Genomic DNA, 18,728 nt, shown 5'->3' with positions numbered 1-18,728 from the left:
AAATCACCCTTGCTCTGGTAAGTAACTTCCATGTGATTAGCTTTCAGCACATATTTCATTTTTTGCATTGTTTTGTGTATGTCATGTATGAAAATGGTTAAAGTTGCTCAAACATTTAGTCTACCCTCCACATAAAAAAAGTATCATAGCTTCACAACTAATCAATTTCCTGGTTCTTTTACCTCTTATGGTTTGCAGTAAGGCTGCCACAAACGATTATTTTGATAGTCGACTAGTCACCGATTTATTTTTTGCGACTAGTCGACTAATCAGATCATGCATCCATTGGACGTAAAACATACAGCTTATTGCACCAGCATGCGTCTGGATTTGTATAACTATCATTAGCTTACAGCTTGAAGTGTTTAAGGTATGTGCAAACTAAAAATAAAGACAAGATGATAGTTTATTAAACTTTTAATAAAATTTGCAGATTGTCTCAGTGGAGTTTAATAAACCCCGGCTAGCTAGCCAGCTGGTGGGTAACAGATGTCTCCGAAAACGTCAGAGCATTTTTGCAAATATGTGATGTCTTGATAAACCGATCAGATATTTGCACAGCTACATTCTCGCCTGAAAACATCTTAAAAGTTTATTTTGTGACCCAGAAAAAGTAATATTAGAACTAAGTAGCTGCCGCCATTGTTGGAAACTGAGCTGGGCCGCGCTATGAATCCTGGGATGGGTTGGGGGTTGAGCTACGCTGGGGAAATGAACGCATTTGTCGACCGCATTTGGAGGAGTCTTCGAATTTGGAAAGCCTTCGTCACGCTGCTGTAACGTAATCGGCCTCCAAAGGATGCGGCCTGAATTTGGACACAGCTACGAAACCGGAGTTGCTTCTTCTACTTCAGGGTTTAACGGCAGCTGGCATCCTTGTACATGCAATGCTACCATCTTCTGTTTCAGTCCGTTATTACACTCTTAAATCCTACTAACTCCTGCGTCTTTTAGGATCTTCCATCCATCCATTCGCTTCCGCTTATCCTTTTCAGGGTCGCAGGGGGCGCTGGAGCCTATCCCAGCTGTCATAGGGCGAGAGGCGGGGTACACTCTGGACAGGTCGCCAGTCTGTCGCAGGGCTAACACACAAGGACAGACAACCATTCACACTCACATTCACTCGCACATTCACACCTAGTGGCACTTTAGATTATCCAATTAACCTATCCCCACAAGCTGCATGTCTTTGGACGGTGGGAGGAAGCCAGAGTACCCGGAGGGAACCCACGCAAACACGGGGAGAACATGCAAACTCCACACAGAAAGACCCCGGCCTGATGGTGGAATTGAACTCAGGACCTTCTTGCTGTGCAGCAACAGTGCTAACCACCGTGCCACCGTGCTTTTAGGATCTTACAAGGCTTTAAACGACGCACCGACTATTACATTTGTTGTCGACAATTTTGATAGTCAACGTAATCGTGATTAGTCGACTAATCGTGGCAGCCCAGTTTGCAGGCAGTTAAATATCTATCAATCCTGGAGTCATTAGTGGCCCATTCAAAAATTCTTGCAAATCTTATAATCTGAGGAAAAAATATAGCAAATGCAGATGTGCCTTTTCATTTCATTTTATAAGTTGTGGGTTCTTGCTTATACTGGCAGATATCCAGACTAACATGTATTTGTCAGGCAACAAAAACTGACACAGAAGCCCTCAGGATACCTCCAATTACTGAATGCATTTAGATGGAGGCAGAATGAGATTGTGTCACATGAATGGAGCAATATCTGTGTTTCACTATTAAATGTTGTTTTACTGAAAATGGCCATCGTATCACAAATCCTCATCAAACCACTTGCTTTGCATCATCTGGTGTTCTGATTATGTTTCTCAACCACTGATATAAAGACTGCTTTAGGCATGTGTGTGCCTGTCGGCTGTATATATGTGCTCATTTCTGTGGTGCGTACGTCCTGTTGTTTCCTGCTTTTCTGCTTCATTCATTACTATCTGTGACAGTCTGCAGGGCACTCTGAGGAACATAAACATGCAATGAGAAGTCTGTCTGTTGGTAGCTTATGGAAAGGAATATGCCCTTGGTAAAGGGTGTGTTTTGCTTAGCAGTCTTTCCCACCATTTGCAGAAGTCACTGGGAGCTCGTGTCTTTTTTACAGACGTGACTCAGGCTTTCTCACTTCTTGCCAGCATACTACAGTAAGTGTTCATGTGCTTTTAATAAAATGGTCATCTTTTGCCATTCATCAGCACTGGTCGATGTCCTGTTTTTGAGGGAATGCACAGCATTTATCAGTTATCCCTGTGTCCTACATAATGACAAAATGTCATATTTTGACATTTTGTTATGCCCAATGAGGAGAAATTATAAATTGGCACAGCTGGAAACTAATGAGATTATCATGGAAAGCCCCATGAAGGAAAGCAAATCCAGCTATAATAAAGACTAAAAATGTTGAACACAGTGATAGACGAGTCTTTTTTTTTTCTTCCCCCCCCTTCTTCTTCCTCTTCTTCTTCCTCCTCCTAATAATTATACATATATGCCTAAAAGATATGTGGTGGTCTGTGAATACATCCTTGAACCTTTACAACCTTAGAACTGTTACAACAGCAGCTAAAATAACAGTAAACTGTTTTAGAAGTTAATGTCATTCATATAAGAGTATTGAACAGACTTGCGCTTGCTTTATACTAATCATATCTATTTAAAACAATATGATTTTAAGGAAGATGATTTTATTATTGTTATTATTATTTTTCAATAACATCATATGCTCAACCTGTCCTGTTTTACTGTTTGTTTCAACACTTAAGCAGAGGTAAACTATGCCTCATCAGGCTGTGCTCACCCTATTCGGAGTCTTCTTTTTAAACCATTCACAAAAGAAACCACTAATACTACTTTCCAAACAGACAGCCTGACAAGTGTATTACAAAGCAAGATTAATGGGTTAGCGAGTTATGTCAAGTCTTTCAGTGTAATGAAGGTGGTTCTGTTTTAACCTGGGAAGAGCGCCATAGCAACCTATGCTGACCACATAACCTTTTCCAGTGTAAAGTCTGCTGTAATTTCCACTTTATCTGACTCACACTTCAGTAACATTCAGCTTATTATAGAATTATGATTATTAATATAAGATCTCCAGCCTGCAAAACTGTAGCACCAAAGGAATCTGTTGTAAAGTTATCATAGTGCAAACTGTGCATCACATTGGCCTGGTTTTTCTTGCATACAGAACTGTTGGTACCAAACCCTCCCAATGCATCCTCAAGCAAGGTTTTGGTCTTTCCTGAAAGCAAAATTAAATCAATAGGATTATATTTTCATTATGATGGGACTTCCTTTACTCAAGCATAAAATAAATTTTCTTTAACAAATAGCCCAAAAAAGACAATGCATAGATTTCAATTAAAGTTAAAGACTTATTGCCCTAGTTATCTACTTGTGTACATAAACACGCACCAGAGAGTTCTTTGAACCTGGAAAAACGATGCTGGGATTTTTTATTTTTTTTATTTTTTTCATTCAAAGATTCTTGATTTTATGCAGCATCTTTTGTGTTGGTATATTTGCCCCTTTCTTTGGAAGTATGCAGTATCGTTCAGTGTAGAACTTGAGTCTTTGATGTGGCAAAAAAGGGAAATGATGTGTCAAATTCACCCTTTCATGTGGGCACTTGGAGAGCCAGGGCTGGCAAAGAAAGTTGATAACCACTATCAAGATACTGTTATCTGTTTGGGGTTTTGTCAGTCCAGCTAACTCGAAGAAAGCCTGGCTGTGTTGAACTCAATTCGTAGAACAGCTCTTTGGTGTGTTTTTTGCAAAATGGGTTCGAGTAGTGACAGTGTGGGAATTTACTTAACATGCCATGGCTCAGTCAGGCACTGAGGAATGTATTTGTTCACTTCTATCTTAAGGCTATTGTCAGCAATTAAATTCCACTGTGGTTAGTACATACACTTATCAGACTTCAGTGATTATGCAATTTCTAAGCCTGTAATCTAAGGCAGTCTATAGTCTTGATTAAATCATACATTTAAAAAGACACTTGTCATTTTTTATTCAATTCAAATTTAAACGATAAACACTCTCGACTTTAGTTTCCGCATATTTAAGTGTTTGGTTTTTTTTTTTTTTTTTGGGTTTTTTTTTTTTGGGGGGTTTTTTGGGTTTTTTTTCGCTTGGGCATAGCAGCATAGTGTTGAAATTTCCAGCGTTCTCCTACAGTGACAGACTGAGTGGACTTCAGACCCCAGCTTAGTCAACACCATTGTTTACAGTTCTGGCTCAAGCTGTGTTCAATTGTTTAGCACAGTCCACACAATGTCCTTCAGAGCCAAGGGTGTGCAGAGGTTTTCCTATATAGGAATTCAGTCTTTGTGGCGATTTAAGTTTCTTTTAAGTGTGTAACAGATTGTCCTACTCATCCTTGTTTATTTTGAATGTAGCTACTAGAACAATCACCTGCTCAAACATATTTGTATCCTGAGAATATAAGTATGTAGTTTAAACTGAGTTTTCATATCCCCAAGCACATGAACACATCTCAAAATGTTGATGTTTATGTATCTTGTAAAGGCAAAGTCATATTCTCAGTTTCATCCCCTCCCATGAGTAGCAAAACAGAAATGTGTATGTGTATTACTACGGTTGTTATTGGTTTACTCATATTAGGTCATTATGATGTTATTGGAGGTTTCTGTTGAATTTTCTTGCTGGTTTCAAATATCCTTGCCCCTGTGACATCACCTTTGTTTTTGTTTGGGCGTTTTTGTTTTTTTTTCTCTTCCTGTCACCCACACAAGTAGCTTGTGTTGTGTAGTCCACTGTTTGAAACGGCTGGTAGGAGGGATAGGACAACAGGATTGCACATGCCCCTTAATTCTTGGAAATTGGCTCTAATTAATTTTGTTATGAAGAGGTATCTGTTTGAAGTTTAATGATCACATGCTCATCATTTACACTCTTCTGGCTTGTCTCTTTTGAGATTTTGATCATCTATACCTCTTACATGATTGCTTATGAAGGATGGTCTACAAAGAAAATTGTGAATTTTGCACTATACGGTCACGTCTAATCAGTCAAGTTAGAGCTCAAGGTTACTTCCCCTTCTCCACCCATCATTGGTTCAAAAGTGTATGATGACTGAACAGGGTGTGTGGTGTTTGTTAACTTAAAAGGGACCCATTTTGCTCATTTTTAACTCAGTATTTTTGTTTTCTCTGATTCTCTATATAGTGTGTAGCTTACATGCACAAATAATGAAATTGAAATGGTGCTCTTATTTAGAGAAGTAACCCGTTTAACAACAAACTGAGTCAGGAATGGTGTTATAACTGGACTAACTTTTTGATGCAGACAAAATGCTCCACAACTACAGCTTATTAAAGCTGTCATTTATGAGAAAATTAAAGTTCACCTCTTTTTTTTTTTTTTTTTTTTTTTTTTTTTTTTTTTTTTTTTTTTTTTCCCCCTTTCTTAAAAAGAAAAAATGTATAGAAATGGTGGCACACCATCTGTTTGTTGCATAGTTTCTTCTGAGTGTGTGTATTGGCTGTTAGACTGACATAACTTCACAGTTTAAGAGAAAATTGTTCATTTGCCTCCCTGGCCTGTGGACACCACAATACTACCCTCTGTCCAAGTCCTGCCCTGGAGGCCATGGGCCACTGACCATTGATGAACAGACCCACAGAGCAGTGGGCCTCATCTTCTCACTGTCTCGCACAGCTGAAAGGGGCCCAGTGTGTTCATACTTGGCACTAAACTGAATCTTGTGTGATCCAGTCGGAAGTGGACAGCTCTCAATTGGGGGTGAGAATTGTTAGATTTATAAGTTGATGTTTTTTTTTTGTTTTTTTTTTTGTTTTTTTTTTTTTTTTTTTTTTTTTTTAAGTAAAAGTGACTACTGGAGGAGTTTTACAAGACTTTGATAAAACTGCTAAACTCACTGTGGGTGTGACTGCATCTAAAAGTGTGTAGTTTTTTGTTTGTTTTTTAAGTTACAGATCTTAAAAAAAAAAAATAGAGGTAGAACATGAATGCTTTAATTTGCTATGTTTTTATTGAAGCCACATTTGACTTTACTACCTCAGCATCTGAGCATTATTAAAAACTTCAAATTACTTCTGCTCTAAGTGCAGCTGAGCACAGACTTTGCTGGGTGAAAGTTCAAATACACTTTGAAGTGCCCATTTGAGAAGCATTTGCATCCTGTTGATACTTGCAAACTGTCAGCTGACATCGGTTAGATTTAACTCTGATCTGAAAATGTATATGAGATACTAGAATGAAAAGGGCCTCCAAGCTGATGAGGATGAGAGGAAGGAGAGGAGTGAGAAATTTAGCAGAGAGGAGTGAAGGGAAGAATAAACTGCCTGTGTTTTGAGGCTTTTGAGTTTGAAATGCTGGATGCGAGGACTCAAGGAGTAACAGAGCAAAGACTGTCGTACTAGTCTGGAGGAAACGGAAGCTGCCCGCTGTGCGCCTCTTGATGGTTTCTCTTTCTGCGATAATAGAGACTCAGTGTTCTGTGAGTAGCCGCTGTGGTTTCAACTTGTCATATGTGCTGGTGGGGGCGTGGGGGACCCACCTGCTGGCCAAGATTATCGAACCAGATCACACACTGCATCTGTCTGAACTGCTCTTCTGAACCTTTTATCTTTCACCATCTTATCTGCGTCTGAACACAGCTGTAGTCTCTGTGGAATTTTGTGACAGAACAGTGATGTTGACTAAATGCTGTTTTCTTGGTGGTTTTGTAATGCATGGAGGGAAGACAAATTTGAGTGTTTAAAATGTTTCCCTTCCTCCTTTTTGTTTATGAACATCAGCTTGTCTCCCCCCCACACATTTGTGAAAGAGAAAGTTACTGTAATAACATGTGAACTACACTAATTGTAAAAAGCCTTGGACCTTTTTAAATGGAGTGTGGTTTGTGCTCATAACATGGATATTCTGACTTTTAATTTTTGCATGCGTTTTCTCTAGGACCCACACACTAAGTGTAGCTTTGGGCAGCAGCCATGTCAGGCACCTATGATGACTCCATGATTGATGTCTCCAGTGACAGCTTCTGGGAGGTGAGATGCATTAAATCTTTCCTCTGTTCTACAGTTTGTAACTTGGTTATTTACACTTTAAAAAAAAAAAAAATGGCTCAAGTCAAGCAAATGATTGAGGATCAATTATAATATAATTATGCTCTAAATCATTCTTGGGAGGGGTGTAACTGCTCTCCAAAAGAAAGCCCTTTAATAGAAAACAAGCACTGTAGTTTGTGTAGGTTTTTTCCTTTCTGAATATCCATCAAGTTTTTATTTTCTGGTTTGCAGGTTGGAAACTACAAGCGCACCGTGAAACGGGTAGACGATGGTAGTCGGCTCTGCACAGATCTCATGAACTGCATTCATGAGCGGGCGCGTATTGAAAAGGCCTACGCACAGCAGCTCACAGAATGGGGGAAACGCTGGCGGCAACTTGTAGAGAAAGGTAAGATTAAATTGTACATAACGATTTTGCTTTGTCTTAAGTAAATTGAGTGTAGTTTATACTGTGCCGGTTCAGTTGCCTTAAGGCTCTTTGGGTGAAAAACCTACAATAAATTATAATTATTGTAGCATCTTAATCTTTCTAATATATTTATCACTCAGAACAATGTGCTGATTCATCATCAACAATGGGAAATTTGAGCTCAAGTTGAATCGAAGCGTGAATTTTCTCAATAACTCTGCCGTCAGGACCTCAATATGGCACGCTGGAGCGAGCGTGGGCTGCTCTGTGTACTGAGGCAGAGAAGGTGAGCGAGCTTCACATGGAGGTGAAAGCAGCATTGATGGGAGAAGACTATGAGAAGCTGAAGAACTGGCAGAGAGAGTCCTTCCACAAACAGATGATCGGTGGCTTCAAAGAGACTAAAGAGACTGAAGATGGCTTCCGCAAGGCTCAAAAACCCTGGGCCAAGAAACTCAAAGAGGTGTGACTTTCAAACTTCTCATGAGCTCAGGACATTTGATGTGAGTTAGGAAAAGTGTAGTTTAGCTTTAATAAATCATGAGCAGCGTCAGCTTTACTCTAGAACTAAACATTTAGGTCAGGCTTCACATTTGAGGATTGCAAATCAAAATTGGGCTTTACAAATTTTAGTCTGGTACACACATCACTTTGTTCTCATTTTAAATTTCATCCTCTGGTTGTATGGTCTGTAGCCTGAAAAGACAGGCTAACAAGCTACCAAACAAGGAATGTCACAAAAAGGAAATTTTAAGGGTGACTAGCTCAAGAGGTGGAAGTACTTAATTACTCAATTTTAAAAACTGCTATATTTATCACAAGATGATCTCAGCAGTCAGAGAACGTCATTTCTCTTGTGAAGTTCATTTTTAACTTTTTGGTTTTTATATGCAACCATGGTTGCATGTCAGATGATCAAAAAACAGGGTGTTAACACACCTTTGTTGCTGAGGAAGGACAGTCTTTCTTATGACTCGTATGGCATTCAGCAGTATCCCTCTGGTAGTTTCTTCAATTATGCTTCTTTGAAGTTGGATAGGGCAGAGTAAAATTTCTCAACTTAAAGTGATGGCTATTATTTTGCTCATTTTCACTTTAATTTGTTAATGTCATTCACTTTCTATGGTCTGTGGGTCAAAAATGAAATGCACTCGGTGGATTTTGTTGTCTTAAAATTCAGTTGATAAAATCCTGTCTGCTTCAGGAATTTGGCTGCACAATTCTGATACAGTTAGCACATGTTAATAAACTGTTTGGTGCTTAGCAAGCTTTCCAGTTTTGCCATCTTATCTAAAGCAAGGAAGTCATTTATCATCTTGCTGATCACAGCTATAAATTTTACCCCTCAGTTCTCATGAATACATTTTACTGACTCAGTGGTAGTCATGGAAAGAAGAGCAAACAATGTCTTAAACAACACCAGAGCACAAGCACAGTTGTATCTGGTTAGTGTTGATTTTGAAGGTTATTGCCAGGCATAGGAAAGGAAATGGTGAGGGCACAGAGGGAGACTCCTTTGGTTGAAAATGAGGTCTATGTATTTCCTACTGCTACTTTTATTTTAGCCTGTTTACTTGTTGGAACCTACCCCCCCCCCCCCCCCCTTCTTCCTGGGCATATTTATGACCGGGCATGTTGCAACCTTCAGGCTCCCACTACTTCCTGTGAGTATGATGTCACAGGGGATGGTGACATCCTGGCCTGTCATTGAGCAAAACTGTTTTGTGATGGAGATTTATTGATTGACCAGATGGGCAAGGACAAGCGATGAATGGCAGAGAGAAAATGAGGGTAATTAACTGGCTAGCTGACATGGGGGAAGTGGGTAGTGTGTCAGTATCGGACCTGCCTTCTAAACTGACTATGAAGTATTTTATTCATAGGCCCGAGCCTTCTTGTTTTGTTTTTGTGGACATTAAATTTTTTTTTTTTTTTTCTATTCAGAAAAGGGAAAACACACAAATGTCTGTTATAATTTAAAAATCAGGGCTGGCTCTTGTTGTTTTGAGCCATCTAGCGTAATGATTCCAAATGACATTTAAAAGTTCTGCTTTTTCGGTGAACAAGTGCGGTCATCAGTTTCACATAAATGTGAAGGCAGCCACTTGAACATTTTGGAAAGCATAACAAATGTTGTTTGCTTACATACTTCACTGAAAGTTTTCACATAAGTTAAGGCTGGGTAAAGAGGTGGTTATATCTTCAGATACCAGTGTTAACAACTCTTTCCACACTTCCTCACACTGTTTCAAGTTACCTGGTTACACACAACTTGTGTCATTTGCTTAATTTTACTTTAACCATCAAACCTGCAGGTAGAGACTTTGAAGAAGGCCTACCACACTGCTTGTAAAGAAGAGAAGCTTGCAGCCAGCAGGGAGACTAACAGCAAACTCGAGAGCAACAATAACCCTGAAGCCCAAAAGAAACTCCAGGAAAAGGTGGAAAAGTGTCAGCAAGAGGTCCAGAAGGTACAGTTTCCTGTGGCAAGAGACGAAGAGGGAGGCTTGTAACTGGGAAGACATTTTGTTTTGTCGCCGCCCCCCCCCCCTTCTTAGCTGAATGTGGGAATCTGCGTGAGTTTTTGTTTGTTTTGGGGGTTTTTGTTTGTTAAATGTGATTTATCATTCCTTCCCTTCTTACCTTTCAGACTAAAGAACGTTATGAGAAATCCATCGAGGAGCTGAACAAATTGACCCCTCAGTACATGGAAAACATGGAGCAAGTGTTTGAGCAGTGCCAGCAGTTTGAAGACAAGCGCATTCAATTTTTCAAAGAGGTGCTGCTGGAGGTTAAGCAGCACCTGGACCTCTCAACCAATCACAGGTCAGAAATGACATAACATCCCTTTCAGAAAGACACAGATGTGGGAGAAGTTGCAGCTTTGAATAGTTGCGCTTAAAGTGTATCCCTTGCCCTCTGTCATTGTAGATATCAGGGAGTTTACCACACACTGGAAGACACAATCTCTGGCACCGATCCTGAAGAGGACCTAAAATGGTTCCGGTCCAATCATGGTCCTGGAATGGCAATGAACTGGCCCCAGTTTGAGGTAATGTACTAAAGACCACACGTATTTAATGCATGAGTGTAAATCGGCTAGGGGAAGGGTTGAGCTCTGAGAGCAATGGCTAGAGGTTTCCAAATAGTTTTTTACATCCGAACCGGACGCTGTGTTTGACTCCTGTCACTCTGAAGAGTGGGTTGTTGTTGTTGCAGACTTGATGAGATGATGATATACACTAATAGCTGTTATATATTATTCAGTAGGGTAATTTAAGAATGAATTAAAGTACTTTAGGAAGCGTATCTTAAGAGCTGCGGGTACTCTTGAGGTGCAGCTGTAAGCACCACAGGTCAGAAATGGGGAAAACATCTGAATGAAAAAGTTTCAAGGGAAGTAAAGCATTTGGCCCAAGCAGGAGTTATAGCCTTCTGTCACTATTGGCATTGAGACACCAGAGGTAGAAGTAGATCTGTCTGCGCGTAAAGCTGCATGCGCTTCCACTGATACAATTTATAGTGTTTTTGAATACTCTTGCAGGCATAGTTGTTCCCGTGAGCCAACTTCTTCCACTTTTTCTGCCTGAATAGTGCTTATTTTTGGAAGTTTAGGTTGTTTTTTTTTTTTGTTTTTTTTTGGGGGGGGGGGGGTTAAAGAGGAATATATCTCCCCTTAGATTAAATTCTACACAACTGAGAACTGCTATCCATGGCACATTTAAGTAAACTGAATAAAACATCACTGTGTCTTCATTTCCCTGCAAGATGGAGATCTTTTTTTTGTTTGTGCAACTGTTTCAGCAACATGGTTTAGGATTACATAGTGTTATCTGCATTAAACCTGTTGTACCCCTGCTTTCCTTTCCGCATATTTGACAGAATTTGGAATGGTCTCGTCATCGTCCCTCTAAGAGATGGTCCATTGTAGTGAGTTCTGCATGAGAGGGCTATTTTCTCACAGCAGCCACGGGGAGATGATTTATTCCCACTAACCCTCTCTCATTCTGTGTGTGCCTTTGACTCAAGTTGCCTTAGTGAAACTTAACTGAGACAAAACTTCATGTGGTATATGCAGACAATATATGAATACTATCAGTGCCAGTCAAAGGTTCAAGCTTCCTGACGTTTACTTTTCCTCGATATCAGAATTGCTGTAATTTATCTTTCGTCTTTCTAACTTTTGGACTCTGACCCGTCATTTCAGCCTCTGAGGCATTCCTGCAGTTCATGTGGACTCTGCAGTGTCACATGATACTGTGTCATGGAAGACTTTGGTCTTAAGTTATAAATCAGAGGGGTCAGAGAAACAATTGGAGCTCTGAGGTTATGCTTGCATCCATCTAAGGAAGAATAAAATTATGTAATAACCTTCCTCTTTGGTTGAGGGGGAAAATTTGTTGGTGCTGTTTCTCTTTCAATGGGATATGGATGCTGCATATGTCTGTATATCCTTTACACACTCCAATATAAACAGACATGTATGCACAGTTTTAAAATTGAGAATTAGTGGATCAGCTTGAGAAACGCTGAACTGATCAGGGACTCTGGGGCTGTGTGTGTTTAAGATGCTGTGCTTATGTTCTCCCTGTACTAGCTGATGGGCTTGTTGATTCACGCTTTTCACTTGGCTAAGTTTGGCACAGTTGTACGGTTAATTTTTAATAGGTAATTTTTTTTTAATGTGTAACAGGAATGGTCCGTAGACCTCAACCGAACCTTGACTAGACGAGAAAAGAAGAAGCCATCAGAGGGCATCACATTGACGGGCATCAGTCCAGCTGGGTCAGACCAGCCTGTTCAGCCTGCCAAAACCAGCAACAGGTAGATGTCTGATAACTCATTGGTTCACTGTCTTTGTCAAACATGCAGAGAATAGAACATCTGTTTTAATACACACATCTATCCAAACTCACCACATCAAGGAAGCTGCTGCACCCTGTGCATGGCATCCTACTCTTAAGGAATGGCTGTAAACTTTGCATGAGGGAAGCTCCAGGAATGATGTTCAGTTGTGCAGCCGTCCCCATGGCAACAGTAAACATTTTGATACAGATTGTTGGGATAAAGTTATCGTCAAGAGACTGAAGTCTGCTGGTGCATAGCTGAAAGCATGCCAAAAGTACTGTGAAAATACAACCCACGCACATGCTTTATAGGCATTCATATTGGTAGTGACAAGTTGAAAAAAGGGCCGATTAGTCGGACATCTGTACTTAAAGCAAGTGGGCTAAGATGTTATGTCAACTAATACTGTAATTAACAGACTCATTTTAAGATTTAAGCAAAATATCGACACAAACCCTCTTTCAGTTTATGGTGAGTGAGTTAATCCTCCATTGATCTAATAAAATACATAAGGGATTTAAGGCTTCTATCAAAGTTAAATGTCTGGCGGTTTTTAATAACATGAAGGAGTCTTTCTAAAGCGATAAGATGGGAATGTAGTTGTCCCCAGGCATCTGTTAACTGTCGTGGCAACAGTACTGTGGACTTGACAAGTCATGGAAATGATGACAAAAGACTAATTTAGATACGCTCTATAAAAACTTGGTTAAATGATTTGTGTGTGTGTGTGTGTGTGTGTGTGTGTGTGATTGGTTTTTATGGGCCTGTGGGTTTTGGGAGGCCTCAACTCTTCACATTCCTTTGTAGCTTTGTAATCTCTCAATTTAATGTGCAAACACCTGCTGTTTGCTCTTAACAAGCAGGAAGATGTGTGCATTTAAAACTTGTGGAGGAGGGTGTAGAGGAGCTGATTGAGGGAATGCCAAGCATGGAAAGTATTTGGCCTCTGACCACTACCATTGCACTTGCTGCCACTCCCCCATATATGCTGCTTATTGTTGGTTCTTTTTGAACATCAGTGAGTATGGGTGCTTGTTTCAAGTCTGATCCCTATCTGTAGTCACAACTTGAATAATTGGATAATGGTGAAACTTGTTTTTGAGTCAGTGTCAGACTTGTCTTTTCTTTCCCTGTGTTGTTGGGTTTTTTTTTTTTTTTTTTTTTTCTTCTCTTTTGTCCTTGATTTGAAGTGTCAGACATGAATCAAACAGATTTTAAAACTCTTAGAGCTTGCTTAGAGCAATGTCAAGTCTTTTAATTCGTGATTATGAGGTCAACTTTGGATGGTTTCAGTCAGCTAAGTTACACTGTACCAGACTCCCACTGCAGAAGTGTTTGCTGTAATAATGCCACAGGCTTAACTCGGAGAGCATAGCATGACTACGCAAACAAAGGCGTTCACATTTCTGTACTTGGGGCCAACTGATAACTGCTTCTGTAAATGTTTCTATAAACAGGGAGTAGGAGTCTTGTTTCCTCTGATACAGGCCTTCTTCTGGTTTTTTTGCTCCTTGAAACACAATCACATTAATAGGAAGTAAACAACCCTCATGTGACTTCACAGGGTTTTTACACCTAAACAACCCACAGCTGGCAATTAAGGGCTCAGGGAGGGGCTCACTGATGTTTTTGATAGCTTTGTGATAATTATGACATGCAGCACTTATTAGTGGAAAAACAAGTCACACTAGAATGCTCTTTCTGTCTTTTTAGTTTCATGCTTTGTTGATGTCACTCTTATAAATATGAAAATTACTGGGTCTTCCAGCTGTCCTTAAACCTACAGTTATAGCCCCACCTCTCTTGCTGTTGCTAAATGTGCAACAGAGGCAGAAATCTCTAACCTTCAGCTGACTAATTCTATGACCTGATTAATTCTAAAATAACCTTTTGCGCGTGCCTGTGTTTCATCTAGACTCATACACTCTATTATCAGGCTTTAGAAAATGTAGCCCATGACGGGAAAACTGTCAGACGGCCCTGCTGAAAAAGCAGGTGCACAAGCGTATCTTTTTTTTTTTTTTTTTGACGGAATACATGATTCAGTGCTAGGAAGTCTTACAGAAAAAGTTGCTTCTTCAGTGCTGTCAGTATTTTCCCATCTTTTTAAAAATGGAGTAAAGCCCACATTGTTGGAGGGACTTTGCGCAGTCTTCTGTACAACTCTTTGCTCAATGACTTTTGTCTAACTCAGTTTTGAATATTTACTTAGATGGTCTTTGACTATGCCTGGCCTTGTTTGGGGTTGGATACTTAAACTGATGTCTAAACTCATTTCAATCAAAGAATGGCGTAAAAGATTATGGAGTCTGACTGTAAGAGCTCATTATAGTTACATGCACACTACTGGAACCTGCTGGGAAATCCATGATGTTGTGCAAGACCAGCTTTGTTTTGTTTGGATTCTCACTGTTGGGTTGAGGGGTTTAGTGAAAGGCTGATAGGACAACTTTAACTTGTGTGATGTGCTGATGAACTTCAAGTTGTTACCTCACTGGACACATGTTCATTTCCCCAACCATTTTCTTACATGCTTATGAACTTAAATCCCATCTCAGCTGTCGCTGAGCGAGAAGCTCTGTACACCATGGATAGGCTGTCAGTCAATCACAGCAATAGCCCTTTAGTTTCCTTTTGGACTAAAATATCGAATGGGTCGATGATCCAATCTTCTGCTTCCTGTTATGCATAACCTTTTTCTTTCTTTCTTTTTTTTCTTTTTTTTCTTTTTTTTTTTTTTTAAATCCCAAGTGTGACTCTGTATGCATGCTTGTCAACAATCTCTCACTGTGTCCCATGTTGTCAGCCTGACTGTACCAAAAGCTGCACCTGCGGGCACGAACCCGTTTGACGAAGATGACGATGAAGTGGGGGAGACTGCCGTGGAGCAGGAGATCACAGTCAACAACACCGTTGTGAATAAAGAGGAAATAAAAACGTTGGTGAACCGGAAACGCTCACCTGCAGCATTTTCTGTTTCTACCTTTGCTACGTGGAGCGTCGTTGGTGTCGCGTCTCGTGCATTTTCCTTTTCTTGGTTTCTTCCCACTACTTTTTCTTCTCTCCTTCCTCAGGTGTCATGTTGTGGCTCTGCATGGTCATTGAATGGCATTGCACACAAAGCCTGTGTCTTTTCTTCATCCCTAACAGTTTCATGTCTTGCAGAACGTTAAGTGTATGCGCATGGAGGCGCATGCTTCTGCTGTGGAAATGCATTGTTTCTCTCTTACAGTCAGATCTGGATATTTGAAATTGGACTTTTTTTTTTTTTTTTTTTTTTTTTCTTTTTTGTGCCAGCTGATAATTTAAAGGCTCTTTAAAACAAAATGAGTAAGTTTTGTGTATCAACTTTTATTCATTTGAATAACAGTTGTACCTAATGGGTGGAGGGATCCAAAAATAGCCTTGAAACCATAAACTGGTCTGACTGTAAATTATTCTTGTTGGTTTTGTTTTTTTCAGCTTTGCCTGCCAAGTCCCTTCTGATGTTTAGGTGGCTCCCTCTCCTGGTCAGAGTTCAAACTCCAATCATGCGTTGACAATTGTGATTTGCCTTGCTTCATCTTGTTGTGCTTTGGTTTTTGTTTTTTCTTACATGTCACGTTGATGGTTTCTTTTCTTCTTCTTTTTTTTTTTTTCTTCTTCTTCTTTTTTTTCTTTTTTTTGCTTTGCCCCCTATTATTTCTCTCCTCTCCATAGACTTCAAGTTCTTGTTGTCAGTGGCATATAAGCAATTTTGAAATCATTTATCCTGCATCAACCAAATGCTTGCTTTTTAGTCTGGCAGTTGTTTAGACTGACCCAAAAGGATAGTTGTTTGTTTTTGTTTTGTTTTTTTTCTTTTTTTTTTTTTTTTTTTTTTTTTTCTGGATTTGGAGATGCATTTTTATGCTTTTGGGTTTCCACTGTACTGTATTTGTTTTATTTTCCCCCCCCCCCTTTTTTTTTTTTTTTTTTTTTTTTTTTTTTTTTTTGCCCTAACCAAACTCTTTCCACCTGCCTTGACGGTTTTTCTTTGACGTGTGAGGCAAAATACCAGGTTTTTACTATGTGGTTGGTCTGTCTGTCCAGTGCAAGCAGTACGGAGAAGACTCCAGACTGGTCGGATGAGGACACAGCTGGTAACCCTTTCTCCACCAATGGTGAGGGTAATCCATTCGAGGAAGAGCCGGCCTCTCCTGTTGTATCGGTGCCTGTCAAAGCTCTCTACGACTATGAGGGACAGGAGCAGGATGAGCTGAGCTTCAAAGCAGGTACATGACTAAAAGGGGTCAGTTTGGCCTCAAGTAATCATTTATGAAGGAGATTATTTTTCTTTTTTAAACTTTCAAATTAGAATGACTTCTGTATATGTACGTAGATTAAGATTGATTAATATTTCTCTCTCCCCGTTTCCAGGTGATGAATTTACCAAACTAGGTGAAGAAGATGATCAGGGCTGGTGCAAAGGCAGGCTGAAGGATGGACAAACAGGCCTCTATCCTGCTAACTATGTGGAAGACATCCAGTAATGAATCGCCACAGATGGAAACAAATGTGAAGAATGTGTTTTATGAAACTTGACAGGCTCTTATTTTCAGCCCTCTTTCCCTATTTGTGATGACTGGATTGGAGTTGGTGGAGGACAGAAGAGAAGGGTTTGTAGAGCTTAGGAGGACCACTTTAGTCACTTCTTACCCGTGGACACTGTTGGAAACTAACTGCAAGTTTCCAGAAGATTTCAGGAAGATCCAAGACGACTTGCTGTTGGTGTAAGATGTTACTTAGAATCCCATTTATGCTGTTACAGAAATAGCTATTCAAGTACATATTAGATAAGACTGAATGAAATGTGTGAATTTGGATCATTTAAAAAAAAAAAAAAAAAAATCGCTGAGATTACGATCTTACAAATAGTCTTGCATGCGAAACACAGCCTTGATATGAAAGCCTGTTTTTAATTCATCAAGGGAATTGAACCTTTTTTTTATAACCAGTACTTGCATTTCTCCTGAAAGAATCCAGTCCATAGATGTTTTTTATTATTTGGCCTGAATTGGGAGATTCATGAACTTCATTTTAAATTAGTGTTTATATTCTCATTTCTTTCGGGGTTTTGATTTTTCCCCCCATTCAGTTTGTAACCGTTGTGGTTGTTGTTATTTAGTTTTTCAAAGGAATGGTAAAGGTCCTCAGTTCACCTTTATTCATGGGTAGACTTCCTTTAGTGACTGCAGCTGAATGTATTTGTTTTTACTCATGGATTGTTCACTTTTACTGCGTCCACTGACCCCACTCCCTTTCTCACATACCTTTCTGATGATTGTAGATATTTTTCATGCAACACTGAAAGTTTCTCACTTGAATCTTCTAAGTTCAGTTCTCGATTCTTGTCACATGCCAGGTTATGGGAGAATATTTTGTTTGATTTAGATTTCATGTTCTAGCAATAAAACTACAATTGAATATTGTATTGCATATACAGTAATATTAGAACAAATCAAACATTCTGATTGGATGATGTGCAGGAAATTCTTAATTTATGATGCCACAAGTGCTTCTGTTGTTCTGATGCTGAAATGTTGTGATGGAGAATCAGTTTGTACATTAACTGAATGTTTATGGCAAACGTTCATCGACCGTTACTGCTATATCTGTAAATATGATTTATATTTTCCTTTCAGAGGGCCATATGAGTTGCTTCGATCACCAAATGCTTTGTGAAAAATTAATTTTCTTTGGGACCTATGCCATTGCTATCACAGCCTTAATGCACAGTTTGCAAATATGAGCTGCACATCGTTCACAAAGAGCATTTATAAGTGCACCAATTAAATAACTATTACTTTTGATGCCTTCAGGCTACAGCAGAGGAGGAAAAAGTTTTGTTTTGTACATCAGTGAGGAAAGATGTTTGAGTGTTGCTAGCAAAATGCAGCGACAGTTATACTTGCACAGAAAGGTTTGTAATTGTTGTCCCACATCACAATAAATAATTTACTGGGAAAATATACAGATTTTCTTCTTATATTTTCACTGAATGTCTGAATAACTTCAATGAATTTAAAGACACTCAGAACTGAGTCTGTTTCAATAGGTAACACAAACGTTACAGATTTGATCACTATTGTACTTTATTTATTAAAAGAAGTTTGACTGCATCTAACTTTTCTGTTGCTGTAATTTTTCTTTTAATATATAGTTTTTTGTTTTGAGGGGGTATATCCTTACTAGGCACCATATGACTGTAAAATAAGTTTTATGTTGTAGCCTTATGCTATTCTGCAAGACGAGGATTTAAACAATACAACAGAAAGTTGAACAAATCTCAACAAACTGGAATATGCAGTTGGATACTGTGATAAATCTGACTGTTTTGTTTTTAAGGTTTGGCATCAAATCCATCCAAGACAAACTAGACTG

At 39.3% G+C, this 18,728-nt stretch overlaps 1 protein-coding gene across 2 annotated transcripts; it reads left to right on the top strand.

The window, feature by feature from the left end:
* The first annotated feature begins 6,950 nt into the window (after positions 1-6,950).
* pacsin2 (protein kinase C and casein kinase substrate in neurons 2) lies at positions 6,951-18,466 on the top strand. Of its 2 annotated transcripts, XM_040035447.1 has the most exons (10): positions 6,951-7,048; positions 7,301-7,457; positions 7,706-7,941; positions 9,794-9,949; positions 10,129-10,304; positions 10,410-10,530; positions 12,172-12,302; positions 15,133-15,264; positions 16,398-16,579; positions 16,725-18,466. In XM_040035447.1, the coding sequence occupies exons 1-10, from the start codon at positions 6,992-6,994 to the stop codon at positions 16,835-16,837; spliced, it is 1,461 nt and encodes a 486-aa protein (XP_039891381.1). In that variant the 5' UTR covers positions 6,951-6,991; the 3' UTR covers positions 16,838-18,466. The 2 variants fall into 2 exon arrangements, with proteins under 2 accessions (XP_039891381.1, XP_039891382.1); XM_040035448.1 differs by lacking the exon at positions 15,133-15,264.
* Positions 18,467-18,728: the final 262 nt, after the last annotated feature.

Source organism: Simochromis diagramma, unplaced genomic scaffold, assembly GCF_900408965.1.
Source record: "Simochromis diagramma unplaced genomic scaffold, fSimDia1.1 OVJJ01000816.1, whole genome shotgun sequence".
NCBI lineage: Eukaryota > Metazoa > Chordata > Actinopteri > Cichliformes > Cichlidae > Simochromis > Simochromis diagramma.
This window is presented reverse-complemented; position numbering and strand designations above follow the sequence as displayed.